General features: G+C 40.2%; 1 protein-coding gene across 6 annotated transcripts in view; it reads left to right on the top strand.

The window, feature by feature from the left end:
- Nucleotides 1-19,721, top strand: part of fam168a (family with sequence similarity 168 member A) — a 62,997-nt gene that overhangs the window by 26,324 nt on the left and 16,952 nt on the right. For all 6 annotated transcript variants that reach the window (XM_015341550.2, XM_006627802.3, XM_015341551.2 and 3 more), the window contains 2 exons: nucleotides 376-467; nucleotides 19,569-19,649. In XM_015341550.2, the coding sequence (XP_015197036.1) occupies nucleotides 376-467; nucleotides 19,569-19,649 (173 nt within the window). The remainder of the gene's footprint in view (nucleotides 1-375; nucleotides 468-19,568; nucleotides 19,650-19,721) is intronic.

Genomic DNA, 19,721 nt, shown 5'->3' on the forward strand with positions numbered 1-19,721 from the left:
TGGCTGGAGGAGTTGGTTATCATTCCTGGCTGGAACAGTCTAGATTCCAGTGGTGTTAATAGTGAGATGGGCAACCCACCCATTTTTACTACCACTACCCTCCTTACAGCCCCAGAAGTCAACCTAAGTAGAGGCCAAACGTGATCTGGTGGGATTCCTAACATTTTGACCATTAGAGAGCATGTCTGTAATGTTGGGGTGTTCGGACAAAGTCAGTCTGAGGTGTTATCGTGATGGCCATCTTTTTGGACTGCAAACCTCTTAACAAGGAATTGGCTAATGTTTTCAGAGATAATTTACCTCATTGTTAAGTTATGCTTATATAATATGTTGGGCTTCATCTATAAGTAATTGTTTTTATTTTTTGTCTTTCAGCAAAAGTAGACTGTCTTCCACTATGAACCCAGTTTACAGTCCCGTACAGCCTGGGACTCCTTATGGAAATCCTAAGAACATGACCTACACAGGTGAGAATCTCCTCAGCTTTCCTCATACCGTCTCATTCTGTGTGGAGTTTGTGGTGTGGAGATTCCAAAAATTGAAGAGGGCAAATTGAGATTTTCATTATGTGTTTCAACCTTTCAAGGGGTTTTAGAATCTTTTAAATCTTCAAAGCACAGACTCCTTCCTTCAGGAAAACCATAGTCAGTGTTGGATGGCATGCATGTATGCAGACTGTGTATAGACAAATTTATGTGTATCCTGCTGTGTTTTCCTTTTACTTGTTTGTGGTGGGCGGCCAGGTTCTTCGGTCCATTTTGTGCACGGAGTAATAAAGATTCCGTTAGGAGCGTTTTAGTGGATCACCCTAAAATCCTTGTTCAGCTCGTATTAAACTCTCATGTGATGTGTTTTTTCCCCTGTTTAATTCAGGCCCCAGTGAAACACTGGGACTTCACACAAAGGACTGCCGTACTCCGCTTAAGTGTTTCATGTATTTTCCAGATGCTGGTGTACCAGCGCCTACTGTACAGTACATTTGGAATATACCCATATACCCATAGACTCACAGAGTTCATGTACAGTCCTGCCCTTTTTTACACCATGTACTGTTTTTTGGCTATTTATTTTAAAGAAAGGCTTTAGAGCTAAAAACGTCTATGTACAGTATCTCCTTATGTCCTATCCTTTTTTATCTTGGTCCATTTAAGTGAGTTTGCCTTTGACTTCCCATTATCCCCATGACCAAGTTCGAAGTTCTGACTAAATTACTAGGGAATTACATATATGGAGCAGCTTTAAAAAAAAACTCCCCCACTGATGCGCTTACCAGCAACACTTAGTTCCTTGCTTTTTTTTCTGCTTTACTCCCACAGAGTTGAAGTGTGGTATGTTTTCATACTGTAGCAATGGGGAACCTGTTTAATAACATCTCCAAGCCTATGATCCTGCCTGACAGACAGAGCAGAGTGAGGGAGGGTTATATTCTAGACACATCTGCATAGTCAGATGGATGCCATTTTGAATGAGGATTCCAAGTGATGCTTATTTTACCTGAATAGATCCTGTCAGGATACATTGCACATAGATCTAAAACACTTCAATGCGTTTTGCCCAGTTTTTAATCTATAGATGTCTATAAAGCATTTCCATGTACCTCAAGCATTTTAGGATTGCTGTAGTTATGAGACTCTCATTAAATGTCATAGCTTGACATAACACAGCCTGACATGCTGCCTGTCACACATCAACACATATAAATATCCCTAGGAAGATTAGTGACATTTGTTTTCATTCCTCCCCCCCACTCTTTCCATCACGATCAGGTCTTGTGTGACAATATTAAAAGAATCCCTTTTGCCCACTGTTTCATTGAAGCACATTCATTGAAATACTTCAGTCTTGTATCTTTACTTTCTTCCATTGGGTGGGTCCACATCCTGCTTCGGCTCTGGTTAGTAGGCATCCACTTTGTGCATCACGCCCACATCTTTCATCCAGCCACCCATTTTCTGACCGTTTCTTCCAGTTCAGGGTCGCGGGGGAGCTGGAGCCTATCCCAGCAAGCAGTGGGCACAAGGCAGGGTACACCCTGGCTGGGACGCCAGTCAATGGCGGGGCACACAGACACAAACACACACTCGCACCAGTGCCAGTTTCCCCAGAAGCCAAACAAGCTGCCAGTATGTCGTTGGATGGGGGGAGGAGACTGGTGCGTCCAGGGGAAACCCACGCGAACATGGGGAGAACATACAACCTCCTCTGATAGCATCCCTGGTCTGGAGTTGAACCTAGTGCCCCACTTAACCACTAACCACTAATGCTAACCGCAGCTTCACTGTGCTACCTGGTCATACTGTACCTCAAATATCCACTGTATATAACGGTATGTGACATATACATACACCAAGTTACTGACTCATGACACTGCAGATCTTTTTTTCTAAACTGAAAACGCCTCAACCATTAAACACAGCAGAACGTTCTTGGATGAATTCTGAATTATTTCATGTGCACTCCGTAGAAATCTACAGAAATCCACAGAAATCACTTGATACTGAAATAGAGTAATGCTCTGGTAAGCCCGAGCTCAGAAATGCTGTATATGCTCTTGCTGTTTGCAGCAGAAAACAAATGACATTTGAGCAGGAGAATATCTCTGGAGAGCAAGCAGACTTTACTGGAAGCTAAAGGGCATTGCTTGCATGTAATAGATGTGTTGAGAGAGATGGACCTGAAGAGTAAAACAAAGTGACACTGGAGGGATTTGATAGGAATCGCTGTCTTGCGTGTGATGGCAAAGGCCAGGTCGAGAGGATATTTGGGGATATCAGAGGGAAGATTTATAACGAACATTGGTAAACTGAATACAGTGTTTGTAACATTGTTATTTCTAAAAGGGTAACATCTCACAATCTTTTCTTTGGGGCTTTCAGGAACCACCAAAATCTTTAATTAAGCTGCTTAGGAGTTTATAGTTTGAAAAGAATGCTGTAGTATGCTTTGCCTGTCTGTTCTATAAATTCAGAGTGACTCAGATGCTAAAAAAGTCCAATTTACAAATACAGAAATTGAAATCGTAACTGCCTTTACGGTAATGTTACTTCTGACCAATGGAGATTTTACTAGTTTGCTGATTAAACCTGAGTTGAGCATTCCAAATATTGCAGGAGATGCATGAACTCCCTATTTATTTTCTTCTGTTCTTGTGTTATACTTTATTTTTTCTTCTAATACAAGTATAAAGTTTGAATGATATGTGTAAACCCGTAATTTGGGTTTACAGAAACATACGTCACTGTCTCCCCATCTTAACATTTTTAAAGCTTCCTAAAAAAAAACTTTCACATAAACAAAAACGTCCTTTGCATTCTGGCCCTGTGAATTGCATCTAGAGGATTACAGCATTTGTCAAACGTAATTACGCTAACTTCGTAATGTAAATAAATTGACTGATGGATTCAAATTGCTTAGCACAGTTCTTCACTAATCCAGGTTATGGATGTCTTCTCCTGTGAAGTGCAAATCCGTTTACTGCTGTGCCTGACTCTGATAAGGTTTGTGGGCTCCGTGGAAAGCTTATCTCTGCCATTCAGCAGCAGAAACTGCGGCAGTTGCTTTTGTGCTTTTCTGGTGTGGCATATTTTAAAGAAGTATTCCATTTTGAGCATCATTATACCATAATTAGTCTAATTAATTAATAGAAACAACTTTTTTGAAAGTAGTGTGCCTCAGTAAAACCTGAGCCTTATGTCTGGGTTGGTGTACTGAAGAGGTGATGGAAAGTCCTCTGGTAAGACGATAGGAGTTTCTTGTTCACATAGATAGTTTGTTAGTGTGGCTTTGTGAAACAGATTCTGCCCAAAGGCCTCATTTACATGGTCTCCTACATTGGTATGGATTGATAACAGGGAATTGGTGATAGAGTATACCATGCCTAGTTATTTACAAGTATAGTGGCATACAATTTTTTATTTGCAAAAGGCTTAATTTTAAGAAATTAAACATGTAATGTGCTGTAAGACAATAGGGCCTCCTTGCTTTCAGTAGTGCTTAGTAGACTTGCAATAGTGCCCTCTGCTTTAGAAAAAAGCACAGTACTGTTAATTGTATTTTTCTTCATTATAACTAGGATACAGTGCAAAGAAGAGCTGATAACATTTTTTATATAATATAATCTGTTCTGTAGTTAGAGGAATTTTGTGGAGCTACAAATGTCACTGTTCGACAATAGTTTTAATCAGAGATTGCAGCTGAGTTTTTAGAAAACAGCTCCCCCCCATATAGTATAGGTATCAGGGTTTTGCAGAAGCTGTCCCATTAAATTTAAGATCACGCAGTGTCTGATATGTTTGTTTAGATAGTCCACTGGAAAATAAATGCACAAACTCTCCGATTAAAAATTAGTGTTGTATAAGAGACCTTTTCTCCTGATGGAAAGATCTGACTTCAGTTTTGCTTAATTTTTTCGATTTCGTCAGCAGTATGTTTCTGTACAGCTGTGCACTTGGCTCTTGCAGAGTGTAAAAGTCATTTCTGCGCATAATATTTAGACCAGGTGAGCAGTAAATATTTTTCTTCGTGTTTACAGACCCATGACACCTGATTCCTGCTGCTTGCCTACTCGGTTGTGTCTCTGGCGGCTGTAAGATACTGACTGTATTACTTTTGCTTATCATTTACCCTTCAGTGAGGTGACCTGAATATAGAGTGGGCAGGCTCTTGTGCGTCTTTCTCTTTGACTCTTTGCAGCATCTCTCTCTCTCTGTCTCCCCCTGGCGTCTGGCTGATTGTCGACCTCCTTTCAGGAGCAGATGCTGAGGCAGGCCTGGAATGTTAATGGTGTGGAAGGCCAGGGATGATTTATTAGCTCCTGTTTAAGTTTGGGGGGGAAAAGAGGGCAGCAGGAGGAGACGACTGCATCCCTCAGTCCAGGTGGTTAGTGCTAGATCAGACGAATGAATGAGTTTCTTCAAGGCCTTTACTACTGGGTACTCACGGGGGCTGGGTTTCCATATTCTTGTTCACTATTACACTTGGCCTGAGGATTTACCTGAGCTTGCTGCTGACTCTATGTGAAATGCTATATGGGCGATGCTGCGATGTTGAAGACGCTTAAACTGCTTTAGGATATTTGAAGAGCGATATATATATATTGGTTCAGGTGGGTAGCTGCGTCAGCATGCGTAGGCTGCGAAGGAACAAGTAATAGGTTTATTCCATGCTGGAAAAAAAAAAAGAAGAAAGAAAACAGCGTTTCGGCCGTGGAGCCTTCATCAGGACACCTGAAGAAGACTCCACGGCCGAAACGTTGTGTTTTCTTTCTTCTGTTTTTCAGCACGGAATAAACCTATTACTTGATATATATATATTATATTATACTTTACTTGTGCTTAATTCAAAGCTGAGAGCTGGCGAATCATTCCTTAGTATGCTGGAGCACTGAAAACCTCAGTCCTGACAGGGGTAGTGACTGATTCCTTTTCAGTGAATGCTTTTCGGATGGGCCTCTTTGACTTTAGGAACTGGCACTAGACTAGGGGGAGATTGTACTGCCCTCCCCTTACCCCCCTTCTCTTCTCCCCAGCTCTCCTGTCACGTGTCGAGGAGAGGGACTTGCTTTGTTCCCTCGTGTTCTGCTGCTGTTCTCTTCACTCACCCTCCCTGGCGCTCGTGCTCCTCATTAGCTATTTTCAGATTTTTGCTGTTGGAGTTGTTTTTTACCTCCTCCGGGTCTGTACCTCTCCTGTCAGTCTGCAGACATCTGCTTAACGGATTCACCAACGGGCTGCCTCTCTGGGTCTCACTTGCTGTTAGCTGTAAGGTCTCAGAACGTATTAGCCTTTGCAAGCCGAAAGACATCAGTTTATCAAAGCATTCTTCAACTGTTAAAAGATTGCAGGGCATCGTTAGTGTGGGTGTGACTTTTCTTTCATTTGGTTGTGTTATTTGTATTATTTGCCAATAGTTAAGCTGTTCGACTGTTCCCATAGAAGGCAGGTTTTATTTGGAAGTGCATGAGTTTTTGTCAGTTTTTCTGGATGTCCTGGATAGATCTGCAAACCAGTCTGAAGTTAACGGGAGCTAAAAGTATTCTTTAAATGTATGTTTGAGCCATATTTCTTTTGCCAGAAGGGTAATCACTACTATTCTGTCTTTAGAATTTGCGTGTTTCAGTTTCCCCAGAAACGAGAGTAGAACCTTTTTTGTCTTTGTGTTGGACATGTAGTTAACGCATGATATCAGTTTGAACCAATACCAAATTAACGCAAAGCAAGCCAATAATAAAATCCACCACACACAATCATAGGAAATGCAGAACTTCTCATTCTGCAGGCTGTGCCCTTCACTTTGCTTCAAGATCGTATTGGTAATTGACTACATGTCTTGCTGCTCTGTGGTAAATAAGTACATAAATAAGAATGTGACAAGGAAAGGCTGGATTTCGTCTGAAAAGGGCCTCTGGATGTGCTTTTTTTAAAGGTTACTGCTTTCTGTGACTTGAAAGATAAAACATAATGTCAGCAAAAAATGATTTATGTGTTAGGCATGTAATGGGTTCATTTGTTTTCTTTTGCAGCTGGGGAAAAATGTCATCCTCAGTCCAAAATATATAAATATATTTTTACAAAGACCTGTATTAAAACATGACTAGTGCAATGTAGATGGCGCTTCTGCGGAATAGCTATAAAAAGCTTGGCCTTATGATTTTTTTTTTTAGCCTGGATGCGAATGACTCCTGCTTTGTCAGTAAGGTGTCTGGAGGAACGTTAAAACTCCGGTTCAATCACGCTACAAAAAAGGATTGAAGCATTGTGGGTCTGTGGGTGGTGTCGATATATTGTAGGGTTATCTCGACTAAACCCTTTTGTGTCTAAAGAAGTATATGTAGGGAAAGGATTCTAAAGGCCTGTCTTCTCATCAATTTACTAGAAAACATAGCTTAATAATTGGGTCGCGTTAGAAAAGAATGCTTGCTTAATTTAAACCATTTAGGTCTTGCAATTTTATGGTTAGTGCTATAGGACATTTCAAGTCGCTGGACTTAATAATACATATCTCAAACCTCCGTTTTAATTAAGTTTGCTAGTTGGGTCACAGAAAAAGGGAATTATGGGATATTATCCACTTGCTGAACAGTACATTTTCATGCACTAAAAACCATCATGTGCAAAGAGACGTCAGTTTACTTTTCCATCTTGAATTTCACATTTGCATGTTTTACAACTTAATGTTTTCCTCAGATTAGTGAGCAGACTTAAATTATGTCCTGTAGGGTGTACAGATACTTTATTTGGTAAGCACCAGCATACATTAGAAAATTTCCGTAATGAAGCACCTGACCCTGCCATTCATAAATAAAATTTGCATTACACTTTACATATCAATATTTTGGAAGCAGTGATCAGAAATGCTGTAAAATTAATCTCACTTGTGATATTATTTTTAATGAAGGGATATTTTCTATTTTAGGAAATAGTTGGTTTTGTAAATAATTTAGGGAAGAGGCTTAATCCGGCATTGAGCTTCCAGTTCAAGCTGTTCCACTGTATTTTACATGTAGTTTAAGCACAAGGTACTTCTGGAAAGACGTTTAATGAAATATCTTGTTTTAACTGCTTAGTTTTAATTTAAGTTGTATCTTGTTCCTTGGACTTGACTTCCACTTCCTTAGTGATAGAAGTGTGCTGTTGACCTCAATCTAATGTCTAAAATTAGTTTGTTTTCTGAAGCGCACAATCACCGTACCTCCCTGTGTAGCTGTGACTGCTGCAATGGTGGTCTGTTGTGCATTAGTGGTGACATTAAAAACATTTGCCTGGTGATAAAAATGTAATTCCAGTTTGTTCTGAATAGTTGTAGACTAAGTTAGGCTGGTGACCCTTAAATTGGTTACTTTCCCTTGTTTACTCTGCCTTTCACATTATGAGGTAGTATAAGCCCAGTTACCCTGTTTGTATCAGACTATTTCCTTGCATTAAGGTAAAAAAAAAAATTGATGCAGCTCTCCAAGCATAAATAACATCCATCTGAATCCCGCTGTTTGATGTTAACCTCAGTAATGAAAGCTCTCGGATCAATAAATAATTGGATAAATCCGAAGGATGAGATTAAATTTCTTTTATCCATGACTAACAAATCTGCAGTGCATCAGAAAGAAGTGTTACCTGGGCCTTGTGCTCCCGAGCTGGAAATAGCGATTTGCTTCACACATATTCGCAGTTGCTGATGGCTGTATTCTCATATTTGCAAATATCTCTAAGCTAGAAGATAAAATGTTCCCTTCCCAGCCATTTGCCTACATTACATCAGAACAACTATAATAAATAGTTTGTTCATTTGTGTGAAATAGTATTGTATGCGTGTTCACACAGAGCTTGATAAAAGTTATTTTCATTATTCAGAATGACCATTAAGCTAGACTTGAGTTTACCTTTATCCTGGATTTAGTTTTCTATCCCTAGGAAATGTTTAATTCTATCGCCTTAACCTTATCCCACCACACCTCCCACTATCTCATTTATTAGGCAAGGAAATATAGAGGACTTCCACTGATCATTTTCATCATCCTCCACCTCTTTTTCGTGGTCTTAATGTGCTGAGCCTTTAGAAAAAGGGCTAGAAAAAATAGAAAAGGGATTTATGCTGCTCTAATTGTCTTGTTGCTGGAGGCTCAGAGTGTAATTAGCATTCCAGCAGAGAGGCTGTTACTATGGTTCTGGATATTGATGAAACGCAGTGGATGCAAGCGAATTAATTTAAAGGTGCCTGCAGCAATATGTTTTTTTTGTAATTTTTTTAGCCTTGTGGCTTGTTTTTAAGGTCCAAAAATGAGAAAAGAAAAAGACATTCCAAGGCACGGCGAACCTGATCTTGAAAGAAATGCTAAATCTGTGCACCACAGTTCAAATAAAAGCAGCTCACTTTTATTGTGAGCTCAGGGGATGAAGATAAAATGGAATGAGTTCCAGGCAGCGGTCCTGATCGTATGAAGGTGGAACATCTAACCTCAGGGTTTTTACACTTTCTCTCACTGAGAGAGGCACCCCTCTCTGTTTGAACCCAATATTTTCTTTAGAGGCGGCAGAAAGATGTGGGAAGATGTAGCAGTATCTGAAACGCTAAACCATCACCATAAAGCGTTTGGAAAAAATAGTTTGTGAAAGGCCATAGCAATTTGAGTGGATGACACTTGTCTCACATTTTGGATATCCCTGTTTTCAGACCATGTTAATGGAATATCCACAGCATTAATGGATATGCTGCAGATGCTGAAATATTTTAGTATTTTTCAATGTGCTTTGTACCCCACTCTGTCTGTTAAGTGTCATACTGTAGTTGTAGAGTCTGGTTAATACAAACCGGCTGCTAGAGTCATAAAAACGCCTTGTGCAGTGTTTGTTTTTTTTTGGGCGAGGTTCTGTGAAGACCTCTCAGAGGGTTAGCATTAGTGGACGGGGGCAAGTAGACGGAACCGCGCAGTGTCGTGGCCCGGCCTCTCTTGCCATGGCGAGCCTGTCACGCACCACGTCAACGCCACACTGAGCCAACACAACAACACGGTTTGGCAGCCCATGTCTGTGGGAGTCCTTAAGGCTACAGCCTCAAAGTGGAATCTCTTCCTGACTGACGATGCGAGAACAGTTCCTCGTCGGCCAGCGATAATGACGGCGCTGCCACCAACGCAAGCCACAACCAAGCGCTGATGTGGACTGTCTCAATTGCATCCCACCAGAACTGACTTGCCCTGGTTTTGGTTACAGAGGGAAGGGCAGAAATGCAAAAGTACATTGTGATTGTGCCTTGTGTAGCACAGTCAGCAAACTGTCGTGAATTACTTGAGTGCCTTATAATTTAACTAAACAAAATACGGCTATGTCGACCTCAAGGTTTAAGCCTTTGTATTTGAAGAATATGTTTCTGGAACCTTTTTATAAAAGGATCTGTGAGGTCAGAGTATATACACAAACTTGTGGGTGTGTGGAGAACAGACTGCCTTAGATTTAGATTAACTCACAGAGACGAAATGACAGGGCTTTCAGGTGAATCCGGTAGATGACAATAGACTCTACTCTCTTGTAACTTTTCTTGTTTTTGTCCATTATTAGACATGCATTCCTCGTCTGTGCTGTGCAATAAGTAAAAAAAGACCTTAATTAATGTGTGGGTACTGCATTTTCTGAAAATGCGTGGGAGTAGTGTGCAGGGAAGGTTTAATGTGGCACAATAAATGGCTTTTATAATTTTTCATATTTATGGAAGAAGGGAGTCTTATTCAGATCTGCCTGAATTGCCTTAGAAATCCCTTTGTTTCAAAAGTCTTTGTTTCAGTGAGTCTTTGTAGCCAGTAGTGATTATTCAGATTCCTTCCTTGGGCTGGAATAAAAGTGTCTGTGTGCACCTACATGGTAAGGGAGAGCCCCTGATTTTATTATTGTTGTAAAACTAGTTAATGAGTACATTCCACCCATGATGTACGTTATTTGCCATGACCACCAGTCTCAATGTACTTGTGAAGCAAAGGTCACACCTAGGTTAATGCCAGGTGTGTGATGTTATTTTCTCCGAGGTCTGGCTGTGTAGCATATGCAGCACATCGGTGTCTTCCAGAACAGCTGTGCCAAGCTTGGCTGCATGTTTTTTAGCTCCAACTCGGGCTGTGGAATCTCCTGAAGCATGCTTTTCCAGCCCATGCATCCTCTGCCCATCCCAAGGGAGTAAGTACTGCTTTTCCTGAAGGCCGTACCCTTTGAGTGAACCTTGTGCTCATCCCTGTCTACTTTTCACCCTAGAATCCATTTTCTCATGTGTTGCTCCACTAACAGAGGGACAGTACAGTAGCCTGTGCTGCAGAGATGGCCTATGCAATTTAGGCCTCCAAAGGAACGTTATTGGGTATACAGTCTAAAGACTGGATGAAGAGTGCACTGGTGGTTTGCACGGTTACTATCAGGTCCCGAAAAGGATGCTTTTAACGTGTTGCACTGTGCTACACAGCCCTTCTTCAGTTGCGTCTCTCACTCACACCTTAGAGTCCTTTTTGTGCACAGTGCCCTGCTGTTTTACATGTAGACTGGCATTCATAAAAAACAGAAATCCCTTGGAGATTCTAATAAAGAACTGGGATACACAGATGGTATTGTGGTGCAGTTCGAAATGAAGAGAAAATGGTGACAGCCTTTTTATCTGGAACTTAGCATAGCAGGTGGGAGTAACCACTCCGGTGGGAGTACTGGCACTCACTGCTCCAGTTTTCTGAGATTTTCTGTCATATTAGGAGCTCATCTTCCTAAACGAGTCTCGCTGTTCCCTCTGTCCTCCCTCACCTAGGGAGAGAGCAGTTTCAGCCTCACCGTGCTGTTAATGGAGTGCCAGTGCTTGCAAGTCACCCCTCAGCAGCTCATGTGGAGGGTGTCCCCGCTCATCAGAACAGTTTCTGAATAGTAATCAGTGCTTCAGTCACTGGCTGTGTCGCAGAACTGGCCAATCTTTTACCTCCTCTATTTACCCATAAGCCCTCATTCCCTACCCCCCCCCCCCCAAACTGCATTGCCTGTTTTGATGCATTAGTGCTGCTTTATAGTTGTTAGCAGAATGGTGGTCAGGAAGAGGTCTGTCTGAGCCAAATGTTGATTTCCGAAAAGAATAGTGCAATAAAAGTGGTTGTGGGTTAGTGTTAAGAGTCCTAGTTTGTAGTGTACACACGGAGGATGAAGTGCCTGTGGACAGCCCTGAGGTGCCTCTCTGCCGTTGTACAGCACCTGTTTCTAGCTAACCACAGGCCAAGACAGCGGCTATTAACTTGGCTGAGGAGTGTCACTGCGCTGAGAAACCACACCACACACACTACAGGTGTGCACGTTTGTGCTTCTTGAAGCAGTTGATCAGACTTTTTTTTTTATTCATGATGGTTTCTCAAATTAGTTTTATCTCCCATGTTATATATAATGTCATCTATGCCTTCAAATACTAATCAGACTACCTTACCACGATTAAGTAGCTGCATTGATACACAAAACAATCCTGAGCCGCGGATATTGAGGTACTCATGTAATTATTTATAAGTTCTTGCAAATGGGAATTGCTGTAAGTGACAGTTAAAATTACAATGTTTGAGTTTTATTTGGCAGTGTGGTACAACTTCATTATAATTTTTTTCATGTTGAATGCCCTAATGAAATTTCACACCCACTAAATTTAATTGCAAACGAAGACTCATCAGTCTAGGCAAGGGAATGATTAGCTGTATTGAGATGTGCTCTACGTATGAAAATTACAAAAGCCAGCATACTCAGTGTTGGGTGTGGATGTTGAGGGTCTGTTCTTCTGAATGACCAGCCACTTCACGATCTAGGGTTCGGCTTTCCATTTTCTTAAGACAAAAAGCACAGTTGTTCCTTTCAACCCATTTTTAATTTGTAAATGTATTGTCAGGGTGCAAGAAACTTGCTGCAGCAAAACCTTTCTGTTACAGAAGAAAAGTTGCCGTCACGGACATTGAAAGTCGCAACGATTGACGTTTTGCCAAGAATAATTTCATAAAAATCTTTTTTTTTTTACATTGCATCTATTATCGAAATGAAATTGGGCATTTTTTAAAGGAAAGGCCTAAGAATAAACGTTTAATTTTTATTGTCCCCATACCTTTGAAGAGTACATTGGGAGTAATGCCAAAAATTGAGTAAGAAATTGTTGACTGATCCTAGACAAAACATTTACATATTTCAGCTGGCAAGAACCAGGAGTAACGTGTATCAAGTGTAGTGTTCTTACAGTAAGCGTCTTGTATTTTCAGTTTTTTCAAATATTATATGCATCTATTAGGCTTTCTTGTTTTAACTAATTTAATCACTTTTTCACACTTCTGACTTCTGCCCTTCTGCTTGCGTCCTCCTCTCCAACAGTATTATTCTTCTCAATTGTATAACTGTACTGTGAAGTTGTCTCTTCAGTGCTGCAGTAGTTTACTTAAACCACATTTGTTTTCTCTCTCGCTTGTTAAACACAAGCTAATTAGCAAACAAAATTGGCAGTTTATCTTGGTTGTGGATACTGATGTAGTTCCTCACTAATTAGTTTGGCAATCACGTTAAAAAGTATGAAAATCAAGATATACATCCCATATGGGTAATTCATGTTAAATGTATTTTAATGAAGATGGATACAGCACAACTATGAAATGAAACATCTGTGAGGGTTACTTTAAAAAAAAATCACATAAACAGCTTGGAATGCATACTCCTGTTATGACATTTTCCATAAATGACAGCTCTTGTTTCAGAATAAATTATAGACATTTTCTGCCTAATGTTTTTAATGCATATTTTAAATCTTTATGCACGTAACACTGTTTAGTGTAAATTAAGATGCACTGAGATAGTCATTGACTTGGTGATGGAATGCTTTTTCTAAGAATGCTATTACAATTGTCAAGCATCCCTAAAATAACAAAGAAGTTTGTTTCATTCTCTTAAGAAATTCAGTTAGAATTGTTTAACTAGCAATCTTTTGTCTACACTGTTTAGGAAACATCTGCAATTTTTAACTACCAGCTGATGAGAATTTTCCCCCTGCCCCCGATGGTGATCAACCGTGCTATCATACAGCTCTTAAAGGCACTCTTCATTAAAATTTTATTAGTGAACCTGAGAAAGGGAGAGTTGTTTGCATTTACAATCCACATCTGTGAAATCACCTTCAGTACTCACCGATTATAGTTAGCTCTAAAAAAGGACAGTTGTTTTCGAATGTCTTTAATTCAAACCACTGTGGTCACCTTGAATAGCATCTTCATGGTTTGTAATGGTAATTGCATAGAGACTTTAAAAAATGCATAATAAAAGAAGCATTATTTGGAAGCAGAACTCAAATTGATTTGTGGTTAGCTGTTTGATGGCTAGGAAGGCCATGTGCCAGTCTGCATGACCAAGTTCAAACCCACATTAAGTGTGTCTGAATAATGGATGAACAAAGTATTGAATGAATAGACTCCTTAATGGCTTCTGTGTGCTTGCAGGTTGCGATAAACTTGCTTAAGAAAAAGTACTGAGTTACCGATCGCAGCGGAATTGCAGAGAAAGAATAGGTGCTGGTGAATTTTTGCACAGGGCAGGGTGGTGTTCAACATGTCATGATGACAGCAGAGAAAAACAAAGTCTTTGGTTTGAAAGGAACATTTACGAGGAAATGACACTGCTTAGAGAGAATAAGACACATGCAACTTTGACGTTGCATTCAAGTGTGTCCCCTTTCTTGTACCTGCACATACACCATAACTGATGTTGCATTTGGGGAATCTGTCCATACTGCAGCTGTGTACATGTGTGAGCATATTGACTATATAAAAGTGATTTATGCAGAGTTCAAGGGGGAAAAGTTCTTGTTTCAGGATGTTTTGGGTCAAGGAGTTAGCCATAGTGTCACAATGGGCTAAATATTTAATGGGCTTTTTTCCACTGAGATCTGCCTTATTTTCTCCTTTAATGTAATAAAAAAGGGACCTGACGTCTGCTGTACTGATGGTGTCGGTGCATAATGGCTGCCATCCTTCTCTCGTGTGTCTGATGCACGTTAGTAGTGGATTAAGTGGGTCACCATCTCTGTGTAAAGTGCTTTGGGATGATTATCACTTAACAAATATAAGGAAAATTCTCATAAGATTAGTGGCACGTTTGTGCATGTCTTAAGATTTCCACTATCGATTGAAGGGAATTCATTGAGAAGGATATGTGTGAAGTGGTCTTTTACACTCCTTTAATTCAGTAATCTTTGCAATTTTACTTAGATCCCTCTAAGTAAAATGTCCATGTGTGTGATTTTGCAATACAGTCTGAAGAGATGTCAGCTTTTCAATTGGTGTTTTCATAATATAAATACAGCTCACAGCCGAAGAAGTTTCCACGGCCAAAACGTTGTGTTTTCTTTCTTCTCTTTTCAGCATGGAATAAACCTATTACTTGTTCCTAAAAGAACGTTAGCCTAGTGGCAAATGCTTTAGGTGTTGTGTCCTGTATTTCTTTGTCTATTGAAGTGTGTTTTGTAGATAACAGCCTCTGTGGTGCAGACATAAAGAGAACACAGATAAAAACGGGTGAATGGTATTCTGTAAAGAATTCTCATGTCAAATGTTCAACTCTGTTCTAGGGCTACTCAGTAGATTCTAGAGCAGTGTCTAGTGAGATGGTGGTCCTCTGTTTTAATAAACTGGGTTTGCCCCCAGGCCAGTTTCATGAAATCCCTGATTGCTTTCTTTGTTAACTAAGTAAATGAAGAAACTAATTCCCTATACTGAGTGGTGGAGGGGAGTTAGCCCAGCCCTGGGAGGACTCCATCTGGCCTATGTTCAGTCAGTTTGCTCCCTGTTTGCTTAGGAGTCTATCTGCCATCTGGGACAGAAGAACAGCTTGTGATGTACACTTGGACTTTGTAATGTGCCAAAACCATTTCTTGCAAGTGTCTTTAAATAGTGTTTCATATTTTAAATTATTTCTAAAAATTATCTACAGCACGGATATTGTGGAGTCCTTTCCTCTTAATTAGGATGTGGAGATTGCTGGAACAGTAACAATTGTTTTAAAAGTGTTACTGGAAAATAAACGGCAAAAACTTTTAGCCCTAAAAATGTGTTCAGGCTTGATTTTGTTTTTGCTTCATCAGGATCAAGAAGTGCTTCATCCATCACAACTTTTAAGTTCTAGGATTGGTTTTCCATTTGTTTGTTTTTCCCCTATTATCACTTCATTTGTAGTGGTTACTATATGGTGAATTATTGACGTGTGACCAGTTGAAATTGGCTACCTGAAATGAATGCCTTGTTTTCCCAATGCGCTGAATGCAGTACGGTAAAAAAAAAGTCTACAGATTTATATGGGTTGTGTCTGCTCTTAATTCTGGGTGTTCATATATTTGATTGTAATGACAGTGTATAGAGCAACTGTAAATATTATGGCCAAGACAGTAAAGCATTTGTTGTCTCACTTAAACAGTTGCTTAAATCTTATCAAGGGTGCCTTACAGAATTGCTTAAAACCTTTTGAAGAAAACTGAAGCATAAAAGTTCATATGCAAGCCTGTTTAATACCACTGTTTTTTATTACAGAGTGCTCATTGTTTGTTTTCCAACTCTGAAGAATTTAACAAGGGCTACATTTCAGTTATTTCTGCTAATTCCCTGTGATTTATATTTTATGTAGCTATAGACTGATGTCAACACCATTAAACGCCTTTGGACATTATGATTGACATAATTTATATGTTCATCAGACAATTACAGATCAATGGAAGAATACTGCAGTTACTTGAGTTCTGAAGGTTTATTGTCCATAATATTGTAAACCAAATTAAGTTACTACTTAGACTCTGGCTTGTCAGGCGTCCGTGGAACTAGTATTTTAAGCACACTTTTCCTGCCTTTGAAAATGCAGGGGATTTGCCTTTATTCCGTTTTTGTAAATGACTGGCAATGAGCAGCTCCTCATGTTGTGTTAGATGTTTATTAATTACCACCGTGGTTATGTACTGTGCTGTAATTATACATGGTCCCATAAGGCAGTTATTTTTTTCTTTTTTTTCAATAAAACTTTCAGAATCATTTCTCTGACCATTTTTCTGCTCAGACCCTCTGAGGTGCTGGTAGATATTTTGGGTTATCATCCAACGGAACATACGGCATCATCTTAAATTTTTAAGGATTAGGCTCTTTGAAGGCGTGAAAGTGCCAGAGTGACTTGAAGGGAGGTAGCCGATGGTCATACGTTTGGCCTGACATTACACCACCTGCATTGTGGGTTCTGATCGCCAGACCACTGATCTTGATGCAAAAAAAAAAGTGTCTGTGTATAAAGAGCAACAGTGCCAGTCTTCGTATGGTTGGTTTGGGTTAGTTGAGATGCTCTGTTGAGCTGGGCTGTCACAGTATGCGTTTGAAGAGATGCACCTGCCTGGCAGGTGCCAGCAGTGTGTTGCCTGTTAGACCAGCAGGGACAGTGCTCTTTCCCTGGCCAACAACAGTCTGCAGGAAGGACTGTGCACTTATCTACAAGCACGGGGGGGGGGCTGCTCAAATCACATTTGGCTCAATTCTGCTGCCTTTTCTTAGATTGCCATAAGGTAGATGTTGGTTTGTCCATCCATCCATTCCCACTCAACAGTTGAATAACCATTTTCTGGAAATGTCCTGTCAGTATTGTGCCAGTCTATAGTCCTCTGTGCTGAAAATGAAATTAGTCTTGCTGCAGTGAGAGGGCTGCTGTTAGGCCCCAAGAACAGTTAGAGCTGTAAGACACTTTGTAGCTGTTCTCAGCCAGATTACATTCTTTTACTAGGGCTGAAAAGGTTAGCTTGCAAAGAAGAGAGAGAAAATGTTTCTGTGCGTGTTTGAATACTTTGTACGTGCTGCAGTGAGCCGTTGGAAAAGGAAGCTATTGTTCTATATGTTTCACGTGTGGAGTGTCACTTTCTTTAGATGGGGTGGTGAGCTGTCAGTGGGAAGTATGATATTCCCAAGACTGAGGTGATGAATGTCGAGGCAGTCTGAAATACCTTTTCCGCAGTCGTGAAGAAAGGTTCTTATTGTGATAACCTCGAGCTGGCTTTTGTCCTCTGGAGAGCTTCAGGGAAGAGGAACAGATTTTATTTTAATTGCTCAGGGAGAGAGAGTGCTACTACTTGGCTTCAGAACAGCTAAATTTGTCCCTTCAGAAACTGGTGGGGGGAAAAAAGGAGCATCAGAACTGATTTGTGATGACCTTCCTCAGTTTTCTATTTAAAACATCTTAACTTGCAGCTGTGACACAGCTTCTACCAGATTCATGTCTTAAGCATGTATGTTGCTTTTTTGTCAGTAGCCACTGTTATTATGTAGCAAGGAACCAATTATAAGATGCCAAGGATGCTCCAAGAGGAAATCATTTGTGACAGAGATGAGTGAAAACTCTTTAAAGGTTAACACCATTCCATTCATTTTTTTACAATATCTCACAGTGTAATAACAGCAGTCTGGAAGGAAATAATGATTATATTTGTTTGTTTCTCGAGGAAGCTGGGTTTCTCTACAAAAAGCTTCTTTTTTTTAAATTCATCTTAATTTTCTGAGTTGTATAAAGTTGATTGGCCTCCAGTGAGACACAGAGGGTGTGCTCTCTTGAGTGGGTCTACCACCACAATGTCATATTGATTAAGTTCCTGCAAGCTGGCGAAATGAGATCCGTCAATGGTAGAAGTCATGTGTGCCCATATTCCTGTACTTCTGGAGTGAGTCATATTCAGATTCTAGGATTCTTGAAGGAGCTGCTGCAGAGCGAAGCTGAAATGAGAAATTTCACACACTAACAGATAAAGGAAGGCTGCCCTGTTAACGGTTGGTGAAATGAAGCGCTATTTGGGTGGATTAATGGGGAGATGAAGAAAGAAATATAATACAAAGCTAGTAGATAGACTTTACTCCATTAGCACTAAAGGCAAGAATGAGAATAAGCCCTTTAGCTCTTCAGTCCTGCTTGGGTTTTAATTTGCATATAACAATAGAATTATGTGGTTTTAAAATCTTCTGAATCACATTTTTCTGTGCATCAAACTTTTTTGATTGTTTTTTTTTCCTGTTTTAAAAGCCTTAACTACCTAATGTAAAACACTTTTCACTATAACTCACATCGTTCATGTTGGGAATTACTTCTAATGAGTCCATTTTTAGCCTTGTCTGAAGCATCTTTGGTCTTCTTGCTTTTGTCAGAAGTAAGATTAGTATTCTTTCATGTTCTTTCAAGAGAGGACTTGTGGAATGACACCATATTTTGGCGTTTTGAGTACAAATGCAAACTCAAGTTTTTCTGTAAAAAGCAAAACCATAAAATCAATACAGTAAAACACTGCTCATACTGTAGTGTGATTCATTCCCTGAACAGCAAATGAAGGTCAGTGTTTCGGTTTGCAGATATGCCTGAGGAGGGTAGTTTACAGATTCTAATGCTGACCTTCGGGTGCTGCTTTGTAGTTGAGTGAGGAAACTTGTGAAGCACAGTAGTGATGTTTCTCTATCAAATTGTATGCCGAGTGCTGTGTATCGGAGTGCCTTGAAGATACATTGAAGTAACACGCAGCGGGACTTTTTACGGGTATTTATTTTTAAACAAAGGCACGTTTAAAATATTGTGTGAGAGAGCCACATTCATTTGTTAAGTTTTTTTCTATATTTCACTCATGCCAGGCTGATATCACCAGCATCGGTCATGTCCTCCTTTCTTCTTCTGTCTATATAAGCTTGTGACCAGCGGCTCACTTCACCACGTGTGTCCCTATAGTCACTGGGCCCCCTGGCTATGTTACTGATCTCTAGGAGCTTGAGATGGTATAAAAAGTGGATTGTGCGCAGAGATGGGTGGGGACTTTTTCACATGCTGGTTTTCCGTGCACGAACTGGAAGTGTAGGCTCTTCTTTGTGGGACAAATTGGAGTAATCTGGTTGCTGGGTAATCTCTGCTGGAGGACGCAACGCCCTCGGGCATCCGCAAATCAAAATAATATGGGATGAGATTATTCCGAAGCTCTAAAATGTTGCTCTTTCATATTCTCTGCAGAGCTTTGATTGTTCCATAAGGCCATGTTCTGAAAACAGTTTCTTGTGTCCTCAGGCTATCCAGGAGGATACCCTACCACAGCTCCCACTTATACACCCAATCTCTACCAGACTGGAAGCCCAGGATACCCCCCAGGTAAGACCAGTAGCAACAATGCATATGTTATACAGTGCCAACACTTCCCTTAAAGCCTTCCTCCAAGGCCCA

The sequence above is a fragment of the Lepisosteus oculatus genome, chromosome 5 (assembly GCF_040954835.1).
Source record: "Lepisosteus oculatus isolate fLepOcu1 chromosome 5, fLepOcu1.hap2, whole genome shotgun sequence".
Taxonomy (NCBI): Eukaryota; Metazoa; Chordata; class Actinopteri; order Semionotiformes; family Lepisosteidae; genus Lepisosteus; species Lepisosteus oculatus.